Source organism: Eublepharis macularius, chromosome 4 (genome assembly GCF_028583425.1).
Source record: "Eublepharis macularius isolate TG4126 chromosome 4, MPM_Emac_v1.0, whole genome shotgun sequence".
Classification (NCBI taxonomy): Eukaryota; Metazoa; Chordata; class Lepidosauria; order Squamata; family Eublepharidae; genus Eublepharis; species Eublepharis macularius.
In genome coordinates, this window is record NC_072793.1 from 111,692,870 (window position 1) to 111,711,167 (window position 18,298).

At 40.9% G+C, this 18,298-nt stretch overlaps 1 protein-coding gene across 1 annotated transcript in view; it reads left to right on the forward strand.

The window, feature by feature from the left end:
- Positions 1-18,298, forward strand: part of FBLN2 (fibulin 2) — a 210,378-nt gene that overhangs the window by 144,097 nt on the left and 47,983 nt on the right. Inside the window, 1 exon segment of the mRNA XM_054976283.1 lies at positions 11,918-12,124. Coding sequence (XP_054832258.1) covers positions 11,918-12,124 — 207 coding nt within the window.

Below are 18,298 nucleotides of genomic sequence, written 5' to 3' on the forward strand. Positions count from 1 at the left end.
TTTTAGAACCTACCCACCATGCACCCACCCTCAACTATCAAGATCTCTCAATCCTAATTTATGCTGATGATACTGCTCTGCTAGCTCGCACATCGATAGGGTTGAAACGCATGCTGGCTAGCTTTAACTCCTATTGTGCTGATGAAGGCTTAACAATAAATGCTGAGAAATCCAAAGTAGTTGTCTTTGCAAGAGGATGCCGCCTGAAGAAAAACGATTGGAGGATGGCAAATAACCAACATTGAACAAGTAACAACATTTAGATATTTAGGCATTATATTCTCTCAAGACCTATCTTTGAAAAATCAGTTCCAATCCATCTTCTACAAGATAACACCATATTTAAATGCCTTGACACGTTTCTTTCACACAGAAGGAGGGAAATATTACCCAGCAGCTATAAAGAACTTTTGGGGTAAAATTAATCTAATGATACTTTATGATGCAGGAATGTGGGTTGAAGGTATATCTGAGACTATTGATTCCTTTTTATTAAAATTCCTGAGAAAAATAACCAGGTTACCAAAGTGTGTATCCAGTATAGCTATCCGTCAAGAATTTGCAATCTCTTTGTTAGAATCACTAGCTTGGCTGGATGCATTTAGACTTCAAATCAAGATCCTCTATAACTACAGATCTAAACTCCTTTTTAGATTAGAGAAGATCCCTTCTAGAGTAATAATAATAATATAATTATAATAATAATAATAACATTTGATTTATATACCACCCTTCAGGATGACTTAATACCCACTCGGTTTACAAAGTATGTCATTATTATTCCCACAACAAAACACCCTGTGAGGTGGGTGGGGCTGAGAGAGCTAGAAGTTGTGATTGACCGAAGGTCACCCAGCTGGTTTAAAGTGGAGGAGTGAGGAATCAAACCCAGTTCTCCAGATTAGAGTCCTGCGCTCTTAACCACTACCCCAAACTGGCTGTAAATGGAAGAGGCTGGTTGTCCAGAGACTGGAACAATTGGGCTTTACTTCAATTTTACTACTTTCTGAAGGAAGTGAGAAAACTGCATTCCAAAGGATCAAAAAACAGTTTTTGCTGCTAGATTTCAGAAGCACAAATCAGCGAGCAAGAAGGGTCTGTTCCCTTGCCCATAATGGACTCGAACCTCCAGATACTTTATCAGCATATTTAAAGTCCATGACAATACCTCATTATCGAGATATTTTCTTGGCTGCTAGATGGAACACTGTACTAAATCCAGAATCGAAAGGTTGCTTTTTGAAAATTCCCTTTTCAGAACGTAAATGTTTCTGTAATACAGGGAAGATAGGCACCTTGGTTCATCTAGTAATTGAATGCCCAAATTTCAGTGAGGAGAGACAAAGATGGATTACTTCGATACTTGAGAAGAATGAGCTCACAAATATTAATCAGAGCCTTTCTTTTCTTTTACAAGATAAGGACCCATACATAACCTGGTCACTGGCATCCTACCTTTTAGTAATCCAGCCTAAAAATAAGAAATTTTTGTGACTGGATTGAGATTCTTTTATCACTATTATTGGCAATGGTAGTTTTAGTATTTTGGTCTTTGTTTGTTAATGTGGGATCAGGCTTAAGGTTGTAGCCAAAAGAGCTGTACCAGGAAAGGAAAGGAAAGGAAAGGAAAGGAAAGGAAAGGAAAGGAAAGGAAAGGAAGGGCACCCAATGAATTTTCGGTAGATTCAAGCAAGGCCTGTCTTCTTGAGGCTTTATGTTTGCATGGACACTGGGAATGCCATCTATGTAAAACAGAATGGCAGCTATGGTCCACCAGCAAGTCCTTAAGGCACTACAGTATCCTCCATGAGTAGGTTATCTGTTTTCTAGGGATACTAGGAGGCCACAGCCTACTCTCTTTTTTTTTGGTACGTGGAGGAACTGCCCTCACATTGTTTCTAAAGTTTGAATGGTTTATGCTAGAATGGAGCTTGGGGTTTATGAAGATAGTAGCCCTACCCACTAGTCAAACAACTCCTACACACCTTGGAATCAATGAAACCTGCATTCATTTCTTTTTCTTCTCCAAATCCTTTTATCTACCTCTGTAAGGGGAAGTAGATAAAAAACAGTTTCTCCAGATCACTACAGCATGTCAGATTGCCAACTTCTAGCAGGGGCGTGGAGGACTCCTAGAATTACAAGTGATCTGCAGACTATTGAGATCCAATCCCTTTAAGAAACAACTGCTTTGGAGGGTGGTCTGTATGACATTATACCCTACTGAGGTCCCTCCCTTCCTCAAACCCCACTCTCCCCAGACTCTACTCCCAAATTCTACATGAGTGACATAGTAAAATTGACTGCATAACTAGTATTTGGTCCCTTAACAATGCCTGAAAAACTGGTAAGTTGGCACTTAGGTTTTGTTTGCTGATGCTTACCAATCTCCACTAGACATGGGCACGAACAGAGTTAAGAAACACAGAACAAGCTGTTTGTTGTTCGTTGCCATCCACAAACAATGAACAATGAACAGTAACGAACATGACCGTGTTCACAAACATGTTGGTTGTTTGTTGTTTGTGGCCCTTTAAAGATCCCTTTAAACTATCAGCGGGCAGGAGGCAGGGGGGATTCCCCTGATAGTTTAAAGGGCCCTTTCCTGCCACATGCAAGGGGCAGGGCCCTTTAAACACCCCACAAACTGACCTTCCCAATGTCCAATACCCACCAAATTTGCAGGGGACATAGTCCTCACTGTCCTCTGAAGACTCCCTAAGTTTCAGAAAGTTTGCACCCTGAGAAAGGCATGATCCATGGGTCTCCCCCTTTGTTGTCATTTTCGCTTTACAGTGGTAAAAACGGGACACTCTGCTGGAATCTACTTTGTCCAATACCCACCAAATTTGCAGGGGACATAGTCCTCACTGTCCTCTGAAGACCACCCAAGTTTCAGAGAGATTGCATCCCAGGAAAGGCATGATCCATGGATCCCCTCCCCCTTTGCTGTCATTTTCTCTTCCCAGTGGCAAAAACGGGACTGCCTGTTGGAAGGCAGCTACTTTGAGGGGTTACAAACTGACCTTCCCAATGTCCAATACACACCAAAGTTGCAGGGGGCACAGTCCTCACTGTCCTCCAAAGACCCTCCAAGTTTCAGAGAGATTGTACCCAGGGAAAGGCATGATCCATGGGTCTCCCCCTTTGTTGTCATTTTCTCTTCACAGTGGCAAAAACGGGACTCTCTGCTGGAATCTACTTTGTCCAATACCCACCAAATTTGCAGGGGACATAGTCCTCACTGTCCTCTGAAGACCACCCAAGTTTCAGAGAGATTGCATCCCAGGAAAGGCATGATCCATGGATCCCCTCCCCCTTTGCTGTCATTTTCTCTTCCCAGTGGCAAAAACGGGACTGCCTGTTGGAAGGCAGCTACTTTGAGGGGTTACAAACTGACCTTCCCAATGTCCAATACACACCAAAGTTGCAGGGGGCACAGTCCTCACTGTCCTCCAAAGACCCTCCAAGTTTCAGAGAGATTGTACCCAGGGAAAGGCATGATCCATGGGTCTCCCCCTTTGTTGTCATTTTCTCTTCACAGTGGCAAAAACGGGACTCTCTGCTGGAAGTACTTTGAAGGGTTAAAGCCAGAAGAAAAGCCAGAAGGAGTTCAGACAGAATTCAGTCCCTGCTTCCGGTTGCCAAGGGAATTGATTGCAGGTGCTAGACTGTCTGGCTTGACAAACGGCTGACGAAGGCACCAAACGAGGCTTGCAAGGACCACTTTTTCCTTTAGAACGGGACCTCACGAACGGCTCATTCACGAACAGATGAATGGGCTGTTCATGAGTTTTTTCCTTTCGTAATGCTGTTCGTGCCCATTTCTAGTCACCACACTTTTAAAAATATACAGTTTAGTCTACTGAAATGGTTTGCTCTGATAGAATTCATAGAATTAAAAAGAATCTTAATTCATAACTGATGCATCTTTTAGTTCTCCAGAACTAAATATGAATTGATATCTGCCTCTTTCCTCTCACTGTTTCTGTGCTCAACCAATACTGTTGGTAAGGTGCAAAAAGAAAGTAATTGAGAGAAAGTATATTGGAAAAAAGCCATTGATTAGACAGCAGTGTTTACCACAGGAGCCTAATAGAAACAAACACCTGGTATGAAGCTGCTTCAGTTAAATGTGCACATATTTGGACTATTATCACACTGGCCTTATAAAATTATGATGTGGGAAGTGTTGGATATACTATAATTTTCTTCTTTTTACTGAATTTAGATTCTTGTGTTAGTCTGTGCTGTTTCTTGTTTCTGTAAAGGTTTCATTTTAAAAAAACATGCTCAAAAACTTCAAAATCTTATGGATTTTGAAGTCCAGTGTTAAACCTGAACTGATGACTTTCTGTTCAACTTATTGATTTTTAATTCTTTATAAAATGAAATTGTTTAAACTTAATTAAACTTAGCAACTGTCTGACGAATTGTAATTTCATACCATTGTAGTGACTCACATCCCCCTTTTTCACAAGCTAGAAAACCAAAGGCTTCTCACAAAACTGTATAGGGAAGAAATATCAAAGTGTTTCATTAGCATTTAATAGATAGATACAGCTGAAATCTATTGTTTATTTATTATGTATGCAATGCCATTAGGGTACTTGGCACTATACAGAGTAGCTGGCTACAAGACAAGTTCCTGCCTGAGGAACTGCCATCTAAATTTAGACAGAGGGAATGATGAAGACAACAGAGAAAGGAGAGCTTTGGGCTTCTGTGACCATTATGAAAATTGGTGGAAAGAAGATACTGTACTGAATGGTGCTTCTGATTAACAGATGAAGTCTTGAGATTTTCCCTACAGCGTATTGCATGTATTCCATATTTATTTGGAACTGGCATATCTTGCCTCAGAGAAGCACATGTTCCTTCCTTGCTTGCACATCACTCAGAAGTACAAAATCACTTCAGAATATAGTTATTGGTGCATTTCATATAACATGCAGAGTGGCGTTATAATTCCTCAAGAATGTGAATTAAAATAATGATTTTCTAAGAAGAATGAAGAATAATCCTATTTCTTTTATGGTCACTGATTTTCAGATGACATTTTATGCCTAAAATTTATCCAGAGAATCAGACAGAATTGAAAAAAGACCCTCCCTCCCCTTAACTAGTACTACAATAAACGTATGCCAGTTTGCTCTTATGTAAATAAACAGACATTATAAAGCCAACTGAGAAATGGTATGACCCAACAAAAAGCACACAGGTCTGAAAAATCAAAAAGAGTCCAGTAGCACCTTTAAGACTAACCAATTTTATTATAGCATAAGCTTTCGAGAATCAAGTTCTCTTCATCAGATGCCTGATCAAAACTGGGCAGATACAGAAGAGGAGGGGGAAAGAGAGAGAAAAGGGAGGGGTCATAAATCACAAGAAGGCAGAATGCAATTAGCATAGAGGCAATCAAAATATTCCTTTGCTTGGAAATGTAAACATCTCCTTTTGGTGTGCAGTCAGTTTGTAGCAGTGAAGGTGTCCAATTCCTATGTAGTATAAGCCTTCGGTAACCACAGCTCTCCCTGCCAGTTGCATCTGACAAAGAGAACTGTGGTCCCCGAAAGCCCACACCAGGCGCCACTGGGCTCCCCCAGATCACGCCTCTGTAAAGAGAATCTGTTACCTGTGGTAATGTGATAACCATTCATAGTCTCTATTCAGTCCCCGCTTGACAGAGTCAAATTTGCATATGAATTCCAATTCAGCAGCCTCCCGTTGGATTTTGTTTTTGAAAGGTTTCTGTTGAACCACAGCGATCTTTAAGTCTTTGGTGGAATGTCCTGGTAGATTGAAGTGTTCTCCCACTGGTTTTTGGACGTTTCCATTTCTAATGTCAGATTTGTGTCCATTTATTCTTTTGCGTAGAGGTTGGCTGGTTTGTCCAATGTACAGAGCAGAAGGACATTGTTGGCACATGAGGGCATATATCAGATTGGAGGATGAGCAGCTGTAAGAGCCAGAGACAGTGTAGTTGATGCCATTGGGTCCTGTAATTGTATTCCCTGGGTAGATATAGGGGCAGAGCTGGCATCTGGGTCTGTTGCAGGGCCTGGTCCCTGTGCTGGTGACTCTGCTGGCCGATTCATGATTGTAAGTGAGAAGTCGTTTAAGATTGGGGGGCTGTCTGTAGGCAAGGAAAGGTCTTCCACCCAGGGCTTCTGAGAGAGAGGTATCATTTTCCAGGATGGGTTGTAGCTCACTGATGATACGTTGTGATTTATGACCCCTCCCTTTTCTCTCTCTTTCCCCCTCCTCTTCTGTATCTGCCCAGTTTTGATCAGGCATCTGATGAAGAGAACTTGATTCTCGAAAGCTTATGCTATAATAAAATTGGTTAGTCTTAAAGGTGCTACTGGACTCTTTTTGATTTTGCTACTACAGACTAACACGGCTAACTCCTCAAGGTCTGAAAAAAACACAGACGTTTATATCATTGTCTCTTCAGTATTGTTTCAGGTGAAACAGTTCTCCTTTATTTGTTTTGCTGGCAAATGAACTGTTCAGCAAGAACTAAAGCAATTATATTAATCAATGGCCATTTTAAAGTTCAATTCTCCCTCTCCCTGAGCCTTCCTCCTGCCAGTTAGTATTTGACCTTTAGACTTTTTTTTCTTATCCATGGCAAAGAAAGGAGGCTGAAACTTGCAAAATGCCTGATTTTCTGTGTATGCTTCAAGCTTGCCCAGAGGCAAGGATCTAGACGGAAAGTAAAACAAGAAATGTTTCCCATTAAAAACAAATACTGTCTGCTGTTTTTTTTATATCGTCTTTACTCCCTTAGCATTTGATACTGGTGTATGGTTATGATCTCAAAGATGATCTTGCCTGTGCAAAAAAAAAAAAAAATTCTGAACAGTAAGGGAAATGTATCCCTTCTTCATTCATGTTTTATTGGATTATTAACCAGAGTTTGTTATTCTACATATATTGTGTTTTGCTGCATTGCTATATGCATGAAACAAGCTCCGTGGCTTCCATTACTTGGCTTTCCTGCATTGTCCTCCCTTGCTACAGACCATGTGGAACAGGCTTCCTCGGGAGGTGGTGAGCTTTCCTTCTTTGGAGGTTTTAAAGCAGAGTCTAGATGGTCATCTAACAGCAATGCGGATTCTGTGAGCCTAGGCAGATCTTGAGAGGGAGGGCAATGCTTAATTCTCATGGCCCTTTCTTACATGCCCAGGGTAAGGCTGATCACCACCTTGGGGTCAGGTAGCAATTTTCCCCAGGCCAGATGGTGTCACTGGATGTGTGTGTGTGTGTGTGGTGGGTGGGAAGTATTTGTGAATTTCCTGTATTGTGCAGGGGGTTGGACTAGATGACCCTAGAGGTCTCTATGATTCTGTGTGCATACTGGAAATCTCAGTGTGATCAAGAGACTGATGATGCAAATATTTCTGCCCTCCGTTCCTGGGTACACTATGTGTTATTTCTATTATTATTTTTCATGATGCTTGTTCTTAAGAGAATGCAGACATAAGGGGCATTTCCACATGCCCCCCCCTCCCGAAAAATGGCGCAAAACTTATGGAACAGCACACCTTCATAGCGTGATTTTCCATCATGAATTCACTTCATGGCACGTTTTCTGACACCATCACACCACGAAGCAAAGTCATGTCAGGAAATTGCGCCATGAAGGCACATCATTCCGTAAGTTTTGTGCCATTTTTGGGAGGGAGAGAAGACGTGTGGAAATGGCCAAGGATTGTGGTTTAAAGGGGCAGTCCAGTATGTGTACAGGGAGGGGGAATAGAGGTGCTATTGAATTATTTCCCCTACCACCGGTTTCTCACTGAAAAACACCAGTGCTGCTTTTACCCATTCTAATGAAAAATGCCAGTGTCCCTAGTACTTTCCCCTGAATCATCCTCTCCCTTTAAGTTTAGGGTTGCCAACAGGTTGGGAAATTCCTGGATATTTGGGGGTGGGGCTTGGTGAAGGCAAAGGTTGGGGAGGAAAGGAAGCATGTCAAGGATGTGATGTCATACAGTCTGCCCTCCAAAGCCACCACTTTCTCCAGGAGAACAAATCTCTGTAGTCTGGAGATCAGTTTTAATTCCAGGAGATCTGCAAACCCCACCTGGAGGACAGCAAGCCTTTTTAAAAATTATTATTTTTATCATTCTGCCTTTCTCACTGAGATCCAAGGTGGATTACACAGTGCAAGTGAAAATACAATAGGTTACAGATGTTATAGCTGCATTCTGTTAAAAATAATGAATGGGGGGAATGTGTGGAATTACATGTTTAGTTCTGTTCTCAGAAGCAAGGCTGCCACTACTGCCACCATAGCATATAAGTAGGCACAGGCAAGGACTGACAAATTCTCTGATAGTACAGTTACCAACCGGACAGGAAAAAAGTCCTGTCCCTTTAACAGATATTTAATCTCTGGAACTAGTCAATTGGAGCATTTTGTGGCATAGAGGTAAATAACATCACCTAATTATTTCTTGTAGATCAAAATGATATTAAAGGGACAGCTAGAGGGATCAGTCTGGAGATCCTCCTGTCTGGAGGAAAGGGATGTAATTGCTTTTGTCACCTGAGAGCTTTCTGCCAGGTACACATGGCTTTTTTCATGCTGGTATATGCCAGTATGGTGTACTAGAACCTTTTCCAGCCAGGTGTCTTCACTGAGGCCAGGCCAAACTAATTGAGAAGGCACAGCCTGGCTTGGCCTGCAGACCAAATCGCACCCTCTGATGACATTAGCAGGCATGACAGTGTCCATCTGCTCTTTTGCCTTTTTTCCAGCCTGCCTGCCTGCCTCCTCCTTTGCTGGCCTGCCAGCCCTTCCTTTGCCAGCCCACCTGCCTACTTTGTTGCTGACCACCAGCCTGCTTGTCCTGCTTTCTTCTGTGGGCCACCTGCTTCCTCTTTCATAGGCCTGCTTACCCTTCTTTCTTCTGCAGCCTACCCGACACTTCTCCCCCACTCCCCAGGGATCCCAAACATTTCCAAGCTGGATAATAATGCAAGAACTGTGTTCCTGAAGTTCTCACTATCCCCCAAGATCCCAAGGGGCTTTACTGGCTGTGAAGTGAAACTCATTTCTGGTATTCTGCCTTAGCTCTTTTTGGCAAGGTCCAGAGACATTTAGAGATCACGTAATAACCAGCAGCCCTTCATCCTTGAAAGGTTTGTCAATGAGTACAAATCTGGCATCTTTCAGTTTATAATGGCTTGAGCTGGGGGCTTCCCAATCCAATGCTTGCTTAACTGTTTTCATCATTTGCTTTAATTATCTGTTTTTATTATATATTTAAATTAATTTAATAGATAATTATTTTTGTCATATAGCTATTGTTTTCACTCGTATCAGGTCATGGCTGTCAGGAGAAAGATGGTATATAAATGTTAAAAAATAATAATTAAATAAATAAGGTAGCTTGATACCTGAAACAGAATGTCCCCATGGCAACAATAGCCATAATTTATTACTGACTTATTTATGTAAAACATTTCTGTGCCAGTTTTAGACCCAAATAGGCAAACATCATGAGTACTGGCATCAAGTACTGGCATCAAGTACTGGCTTTTTTAAACAAAAAAGCACTGTAAATATAGGAGTGCCTTCTTTTCTCTTATATTTTATGCATGGACACTTTTAAAGTGTATTCGCTTTGATCAAAATGAAATTGGCATGGCTCTCCTGCATTCTGCACCATCATAAAACATTAGAGGCAGTTTCAATTTGGTGTCTTGTTTTCATTTTACATTGCAAGAGAATGCATCGGTGTAGTTTTGGGTTTTGGGGGGGAATTGCAAGGAACATCCTTTTTTTTTTAAAAAAAAATGTGCATACGTAGTAACGTTGGTACATTACTACTTCAACTGTCTGTCATTCCCCTATTCTTCCAACAGCTCTTAATTGGACAGTCCTGTACCCACCAAAACTTCTTTGCCAAGGATTGGCTGGGGAATGTTTTTTTTTTAAAATTCTGTGCATGCAAAGTTATGTTACAATGTTTAATCAGCTGTCTGTCATTCCCCTACCCTTCCAACAGCTCTTAATTGGACATTCCTGTACCCGCCAAATCTTCTTTGCCAAAGATTGGCATATTCGGGATGTTTTATGTGCAACCATTCTGTGAGGAAAATGCCACCAAAGAGTGAGGAGGAAATGATTTTGGCGCCCAGAAATTTGCTCTAAACAATTGGTCATTCCCCATCACGTGACCAGGGATGGGGCAGTTGTGGCAGTGAGGGACAGTAAATGAATGCTCCGTCGGTCATTTTATACCTTTCCTGAGCTCTACTGTGTGAAATAATTGAAATAAATTATACAGAACTGTAAGATGTATAGAATAATCTTTAGAAATGCAACATTGCAATGGAGAGGTTTGTAGCACCACTCCTAATGCAATGGTCTTTAAGGGTGGAATGTGTGAGGACTCCACTTCAGATGCTGAGATTTCCAGAAGTGAAAGTATGATTGACATGTTTCCTCCCCCCCCCCCGCCCCGCCCATGGGGCTAGCCTGAAATGGCAGTTGGGGATGGAATGTTTTGTGTTTGTGTTTGAGTATATAAAGTGCAACATCTGTGAAGCAGTGTCAACCTCTGAAAGAAGCCAGCAACCTAGTGTTTTACCAAGTGTTTTGTGCCTCACACCAGTTAAGTTCCTGTACGAAAACCGTTTTTGTCTGCCTACCTGCCTTTTGATTTTAACCTTCTGTAAATAAACCTTCAGTTACATTTTGAACCTCAAAAAAAATGCTGGACGGTACTTATGGAACACAATTTAATTAACAAGATCAATCAGACACAACACAGTAATGTGGCAACATTACTTGCATTAATAATAAATTTATTTAAAAGTGGGCGAGGTAGAACCACAAGCCCTGTGATTGCTGTTTGGCAGCACAAAACATAATTATAACGTTACGTGTTTGATCACTTGGGTAGCTAGAATGTTGTAACAAAGCACACATTCACTTTCAGAAGTTTAATGAAATCTGGAGATTGTGTTGACATTCCAGCGTTACTATCATTATGCTAAACAAAAAAATGGCAGAAAAAAGGTTTCTGGAGCTGTGGAGGGTGAGTATGGTTACCTCTGATAGACCAATCAGCTCCCAGTGAAAAGAAGAGGGGGAGTAGAGAAGCAGACCAGGAGTATTTGATCTGCACGGACAGAACTCGAAATAGCAGCTGCTGAACAGCGGCTTAAAAAAAAATTGCAGAATGTCTGCAGGGGGAAAAAAGCAGAGAAAACACAGACAAAGCCCGTATCTGCTTCCTATGACTCCCTTGCAGGTGCAGAAGTCAGGGAGAACATAGGAAGCAGAACAGATTTTGAAATGCTGTAAAGTGTCCACGCATAAAAATCTGTCAGATTGTGTATCACAACATCGTTCATGCAGATCCATGATTCACTTTCCAGCCTTTTCCACATTACATGTAGCTCTGTAATTATTTTTAGAGACTTTTGAAAAGTCGATTACCTGTATGGGGATTAAGATTTTAAAACCAATGCTGGGGATTGGGACAGGGATATTCGTATTTTCTTCGAATGTAGTAAAAACGGCTGTGGGGTGTTGACTTTCTAGGGAGAGGGACTTAAATATTTCCTCCCCCCTGCACCAGTTGTCTTCGTTTAAATCATAGGCCCTGTAGCTGCAATCCATACAATTATTGTGCAAGTTGTTCTTGTGTAATTGTATTTATATGTTGCTATTATATTGCTGGCTTCCCTCGCTCACCAAATAGGTAGAGAGCAGTATTTTAAATTAAATAAATAAAGTCTGGAAAAATAATCATGAGGCTATACATAAGGTTCCACCTGCTGGTGAGCACTTTGCTAGTATCTAATAATGGTCACAGTCATGTAATTTACACATATAGAGCATGCACTCTTTTGGGGGTTCTTATCTTGATTAATGGCTCAGGCATGTTGGCAGTTTCAGAAATTGAGGATCACAATGAAGCCTTGTCGATCAGTAATGAAGCCGAATTGTCAAACAGCTTACCTGGAGATGACCTGGATGAGTGCCTCGTCTATCCTGGAGAGCTCTGCCAGCACCTCTGCATCAACACAGTAGGGTCCTACAAGTGTTCATGCTTCCCAAGATTCACTCTGCAGGATGACGGACGGGGCTGCAATCCAGGTGGGAAAATGAGCAAGGAGCTAACCTGAGGAAATGTGTAGCAAACACGACTTTAATAGAATTGATCTCATAATTGGCTTTCCCTCATTTACTAAGGGATGGTTCACAAGGTCATGACTTGATGGCAAACATTTTGGTGATTCTTTGCCAGATGTATGACATAGTTCCATTACCAATTCTTGTGTATTAGTTGACATGAAATCTTTCTGATATTTTGATCTGTGATCTTCCACATGTGTAAGTCATCACCTGAAGCTGCAACCATTATATGATGAACATACTTGTGTGAATGGCCCCTTGGTGATTTTGCTACATCTAGAGCCAAGAAGGTCAATAAAAATCTGGGGAGAGTTATCTTAAAGCTACTTGGAGCATTCAGAATTATTCCTTCCCTGTATCTATTTTCATCTATTTTCAAAGATCTTTAATAATCTGCCTTCAGTCTAACTGATTTATCAGGAATCTTTTTGCTTGATAAGGAAGATTTGAGTCTAGTAGCTCCTTAAAGACCAACAAGATTTTCCAGGGTATACACTTTCAAGAGTGAAGCTCCCTTTTTACAAGTAGGAATACAGATCCCTGAGCCCAGAAGGTAGGAAAGATGTTGCAAAGAAAGGAGTAGGATGCAAAGGTACAATCCAAAATGCAATGAGCTCAATTAGAGCAGTGGAGAAATGCTTGGGGGTAGGAAATACAGAAAATTAGCACCTGTAGTGTGATAAATATCTTATGTCTATGTTCTGCCCTGGGAATGAGGTGTCCATTGATCTAAATTTGTGAATAAACTCAATTTCAGCAATCTTGTCTTATATTATCCCCTTGAAGTTTTCTATTTGAGGACTGCCATTCTTAGGTCAGCAATGGAATGTCCTGGAAGATTAAAGTGTTCTCCCACTGGTTTTAAATGTTGTGATTTTTAATGTCAGATATATGTCCAGCTATTCTTCTGTGTCAAGACTGAGCAGTTTGTCTGATGTAAAGTGTGGAAGGGCATTATTGGCATTTACTTTATAGAGACTAGTTTTTTAAAAAATCGGTGAATATTAATGCATTTCTGTTATACTTATTGGAATTTCTCAGATATTGAATTCATCCTAACTACTAAGAAATATTTCAATAAGTTCCATTCAAATGAATAGGACTTCTCTCTCACTTCAAAGGGCCTTTTACAGCACACTGGTCCACTGAACCAAAGTTTCTCTCTCTGATATAGCTGTACATTGTGGGTGGAGGGTGGTACTAGGCATTGCACTGAATTTCAGTTCAACCATAGATATTCCTAATATCCTGAGTGTAAGCCTTAAAAACAGCTATATAGTAAGCTTGTATAACAAGGTAATAATGTTAAATTAGTGATATCAATATTTAAGACATTTAAAACACTAAAAAAAATAGCAAACATTTTTAGCGGCTTTGAAAATCATTAATTCCCAGCTCAACTATCAAGATCCTATTGATAAACGCCTAACTAGATATTACTCAAGAGACAGAATTGTAGCTATTTTGTGTATTTTTGCATCTACTGCCTTACAATAACTTGGTGAACAAAATGCACAATATGATCTTGCAGTACTGGTTGTTAGCTGATAGAAATCCATAGCACAATAATGTTGCCTGATGTCTTGTGTCCACATCAACTTTACGAGGATGGGGGAGAGGAATTAAAGTCAGCAGCAGCTCTGTCTTCTTGCAACATCTGGATAAGCTCTAAATGCATCATGATCCAGATGAACTGGTTGAATCTGAAGAGAGAACATGCATTCTACTTTGAAACTTTTTGTAGACCTCTAGTATACAATAGCTCAAGCACCCCATAACCTTAGACCTCTCTTCCAGAAAAAAAGAGAGGAGAACATAGGATGAAGCACTTAGCAGCAGCCTAATAAACTACTTGGTTCTCAACGAGAAGATGAAGATCATTTTTGGAAAGTGCTCGGGAACCATCCATGTGGAAACTCACCACTGCTCACACAATCAATCATTTACATGCTTGTCTTCCCCTGAAACTGGCTCTTGGCTATGAAATTTTAAAAAGAAAAAAGGTGAAGACTTGTTTATAAAGAAAACTGGAATGAAGACAGACTTGAGGCTGTGTACCTGGTGAAATCTCTGACCAAACAAGTATGAGATCGTTGAAGTGTTACGAGACTTTATTCTACAGCACATCTTCTGCTGCCCTTGCAAGTGATGCCACTAGGTGGACAGGTTGTGTGTGTGTTATATGTCGTCAAGTCACCTCCAACCTACGGTGACCTTGTGAATGAAAGACCTCCAAAACATTCTATCATTAACAGACATGCTCAGATCCTGCAAACTGGAGGACGTAACTTCTTTCATTGAGTCAAACCATCTCATTTTAGGTCTTCCTCTTTTCCTACTGCCTTCCACTTTCCCTAGAGTTAATGACTTTTCCAGATAATCTTGTATTCTCATGATGTGACCAAAGTACGATAGCCTTAGTCTTGTCATTTTAGCTTCTAGGGAGAATTCAGGCTTGATTTTTTTTTTGTGATACCGGTATTGTTATACGGGTTTCCTTTTTCCTTACCCTCCCCTCCCTCCCTTCCCTCCCCTAATCTTCTTCTGTCATTGCTTCAGCCATGGGCACGAGGTCCAAAGTTTCCAGTTAATATCCTTCTTGGCTTCTTCCTCCATGGTCCAGTCAAAATAAGGTGACCACTTCTTATTAATTGAACTCTTCTTTTCCTCCCAGGTCTTCTCTTCAGTAAATAAAGCCACAATATCTGATTGTACAAATTCAAAGAGATAATTGTTCCAATTCTCCATAGTCCATTTGTTCTCATTTTTCCATCCCAATACTATCACAGCTTTCCCGGCTAATACCATAGCTTTGAGAACCTGCATATTTACTCTCTATTTTCTCAGTCTTTAGGGTACCCAGTGTCATTAGATTGTTATCTATTGGTATTGATACCCCTGTCTTATCTTTTATCCTATCCAATACTTTCTTCCAAAATGTCTGCACTCATCCCCTGTACCATATTGGCTAATTGGGCTGGTGTCCTGTAATTCAGGCTTGATTTGATCTAGTACCCTCTTATTTGTCTTTTTGGCTGTCCATGGTATCTGCAGAACTCTCCTCCAGCACCACATTTCAAATGAATCAATTTTCTTCCCGTCACCTTTCTTCACTGTCCAGCTTTCACATCCATACATAGCAATGGGGAATGCTGTAGTTTGGATTATCTTGATCTTGGTTTCCAGAGAGACATCTTTATCTTTAAGGATCTTCTCTAGCTCCCTCACAGCTGCTCTTCCAAGTCTCAATCTTCTTCTAATTTCTTCATTGCAGTCTCCCTTTAGTTGATGATTGAGCCAAGGTATAGAAAATCTTGAACAATTCATTTTCCTCATCATCAGCTTTAAAATTGTGTAATTCCTCGGTAGTAATTACTTTTGTCTTCTTGATGTTCAGCTGTAATCCTGCTTTGTCACTTTCTCCTTTAACCTTCATCAGTAGTCATTTCAAGTATTTGCTATTTTCTGCTAGTAATGTGGTGTTATCTGCATATTTCAAATTGGACAGGAGGGCCTCTCTGTAAATATAAGTAACCCTGATAAAGTAAGTTACTAAAAATAAGTAACCCTGACTTGAACAGTGATCTCCCAGGGATGGTGAAGGCTTTCAAGGGTGTGAAGGCCAGTAGAATTTTTTTCAGACCTGTGCTTGATTATTCCTGAGGAATATGTTCTCTTCTTCTTTCATCCTCAGTTTCACTTTGTTATAAGTTATTCCAGCCATTTATTTCCTTTCTGCCGAAATCAATAAACATTCCCCAAACATATTTTTCCTCTCTGCTATTTTCCCAGGAGACAGCTCCACCAAAAGGTCATAATTTTCATAATGTATTAGGTTTTTCAGGACGATAATCAGTAGGATTGTGATCCAGTCACACTAGTGGTGATGCTTCATTGAGTTAAGCAGTAATAAAAACGTGTCACTGCCGGTTTGGGATCCATGGAGGTCTAACGCAGCTCTAAGTGCAGAGCTAACCGGGCTGCCGTTTCAGCGGCCGGAGGGGCACAAATAGCCCCCGGCCACCTGCTCTCAGGCGGAGAACAGGCAAAGAACGCTCAAAGACCTCAGGGCGCGTTGATCTCGGGCGAGGGGGGGTTCTGCGCTAAGGACTCTCTCTCGACCCTTGAGGTCCCACCCTTTGACAGGTCGGCATAGATCTCTGCGGCAGACCCGGGGCCAGTGCGGCTGGCATAAGACCTTTGTGCCCAAGCTTCAACAGGGGGAAAACAAACGGAAAGAGAACTTAAGATTGAAGCAGTGATTACAACCCAGAAAGACGTTTGAAAAGGTAAAGATCACTATCTCCTGAATTGGGATGGACTGTTAAGAGTAACGAAGTTTTTAAAGGACTTTTTAAACTGCAACAGACTTACTATAAGGAGGGGGAAACCCGGCAAGAAATAGATTGGAAAAAGGACTAAGTAAAAAGAAGTAATTTAAGAAAAGGGACATTTGTTTATCATACCTGTGGTTGAGAATCGATAGCAGGCTGTGGGAAAATTTCTACCATCGTGAGAGCTGCAGCGGAGAGTCGGGAAACAGGAAGTACGTAATAGTGATAGAGTCATCAGAAGGAGACGGCCCCTACTGGAAGACAGGAAGAAGGGCATCGCCATTTTTGAACAGGGAAGGGCTTTGGCTTCAGCAAGGGCGGAAGTAGGACATCTTGGATTGCAAAAGGGTACAGAGAAACCATAGAGAAAAGACGCCCGACATTTTGGATTTTCGGAGCGATTTTTGTTTATTTAAAGGACCGGGACTTTTAAATTAGTTAAAAGGATTATCAATTTGGACGCCACGGAGCTAAGAAAATGTGCAGACTCGTGGGAGCGAGGTAAATCAAGCCCCACGATGTCGAAGAAAGAGTGGCAAGCAGCCATAGAGAACTTGGACAAAAAATTTTGTGAAATGCTAAAGGAGCTTAAAGAAACAAAATTGGAGTTGGTGAAAGAAGTCAAAGATGTCAAAGAGACAGTTAAAAATGAGCTGGCAGAAGTAAAAAAGGGAATGGAGACGATACAAACCAACTTGCAGGCAGCGCAGCAAAAAGTTAACGATGTGGAGAAGGCGATGGACAATCTTACAGAGACGCAGCGAACGGATATGAGAGTAATGAGGGGAAGAATGGCAGTTGTGGAGAGTAAATACATGGAGAAGCAGCTGAGGTTTCGAGGTTTGCCGGAAGTAGAAGGAAAGACAGCACAAGAACAGGTGACTGAAGTGTTAGCTGAATACCTGGAAAAGGAGGAGGAGGAGGTTGTGGCTTTCCTGGATGTGGTGTACCGAATAAATTCCAGATTTGCGACCCAGAGAAAGGTACCAAGGGATGTGATAGTGCAATTTACGACAAGGAATGTAAGGGAAATGATAGTGACTAAGCAATTTCAAGATCCACTGATAGTTGATGGCAAGACAATTATCATTATGAAGGAGTTACCCAGATCGGTGCTCTTGGACCGGAAAAAATACAAAGTGTTAGTCCAGACTTTGAAAGACATGAAAGTAAGATATAGATGGGAATTACCGGAAGGGATATCTTTTGAATTTGGAGGAGTAAGAAAGCGCATCAGATCTGAATTGGAAATGGAAAGGTTCATGACGGACAATGAAAAAGACTTACCAACAACAAGGCTTTGAATATGGAGTGCAAAGTTTTATCGTGGAATGTAAATGGACTCAACTCACCTAATAAGCGAAAAAGTATTTTCCACTGGCTATTAAAACAGAAATGTGATATAGTTTGCTTACAAGAGACTCATATTAGAAATCAGGATGTAAAATACCTTAAAGTAAGTAAATTGGGCATTGAATTTGTAGCGGCCTCAAAAAAGAAAAAAAGGGGAGTGGTATTATATATAAAAGAAGAGCTGCAGCCAAAGGTGATAATTAGAGATGGGGAAGCCAGATTTATAGCAGTGGAATGTATTTGGAATTTAAAGAAAGTGTTGGTGATTGGAATATATGCACCTAATGGAGCTAAAGAGTGCTTTTTTGAGGATTTAAAGAAGCAACTAGATGAACTTTCATATGATCAGATAATACTTGCAGGAGACTTCAATGGAGTTACGAATTTGGAACAGGATAAGAAATCAGCCACTACACAAAAGAAAAGAGGACTATTACCAAAGACTTTT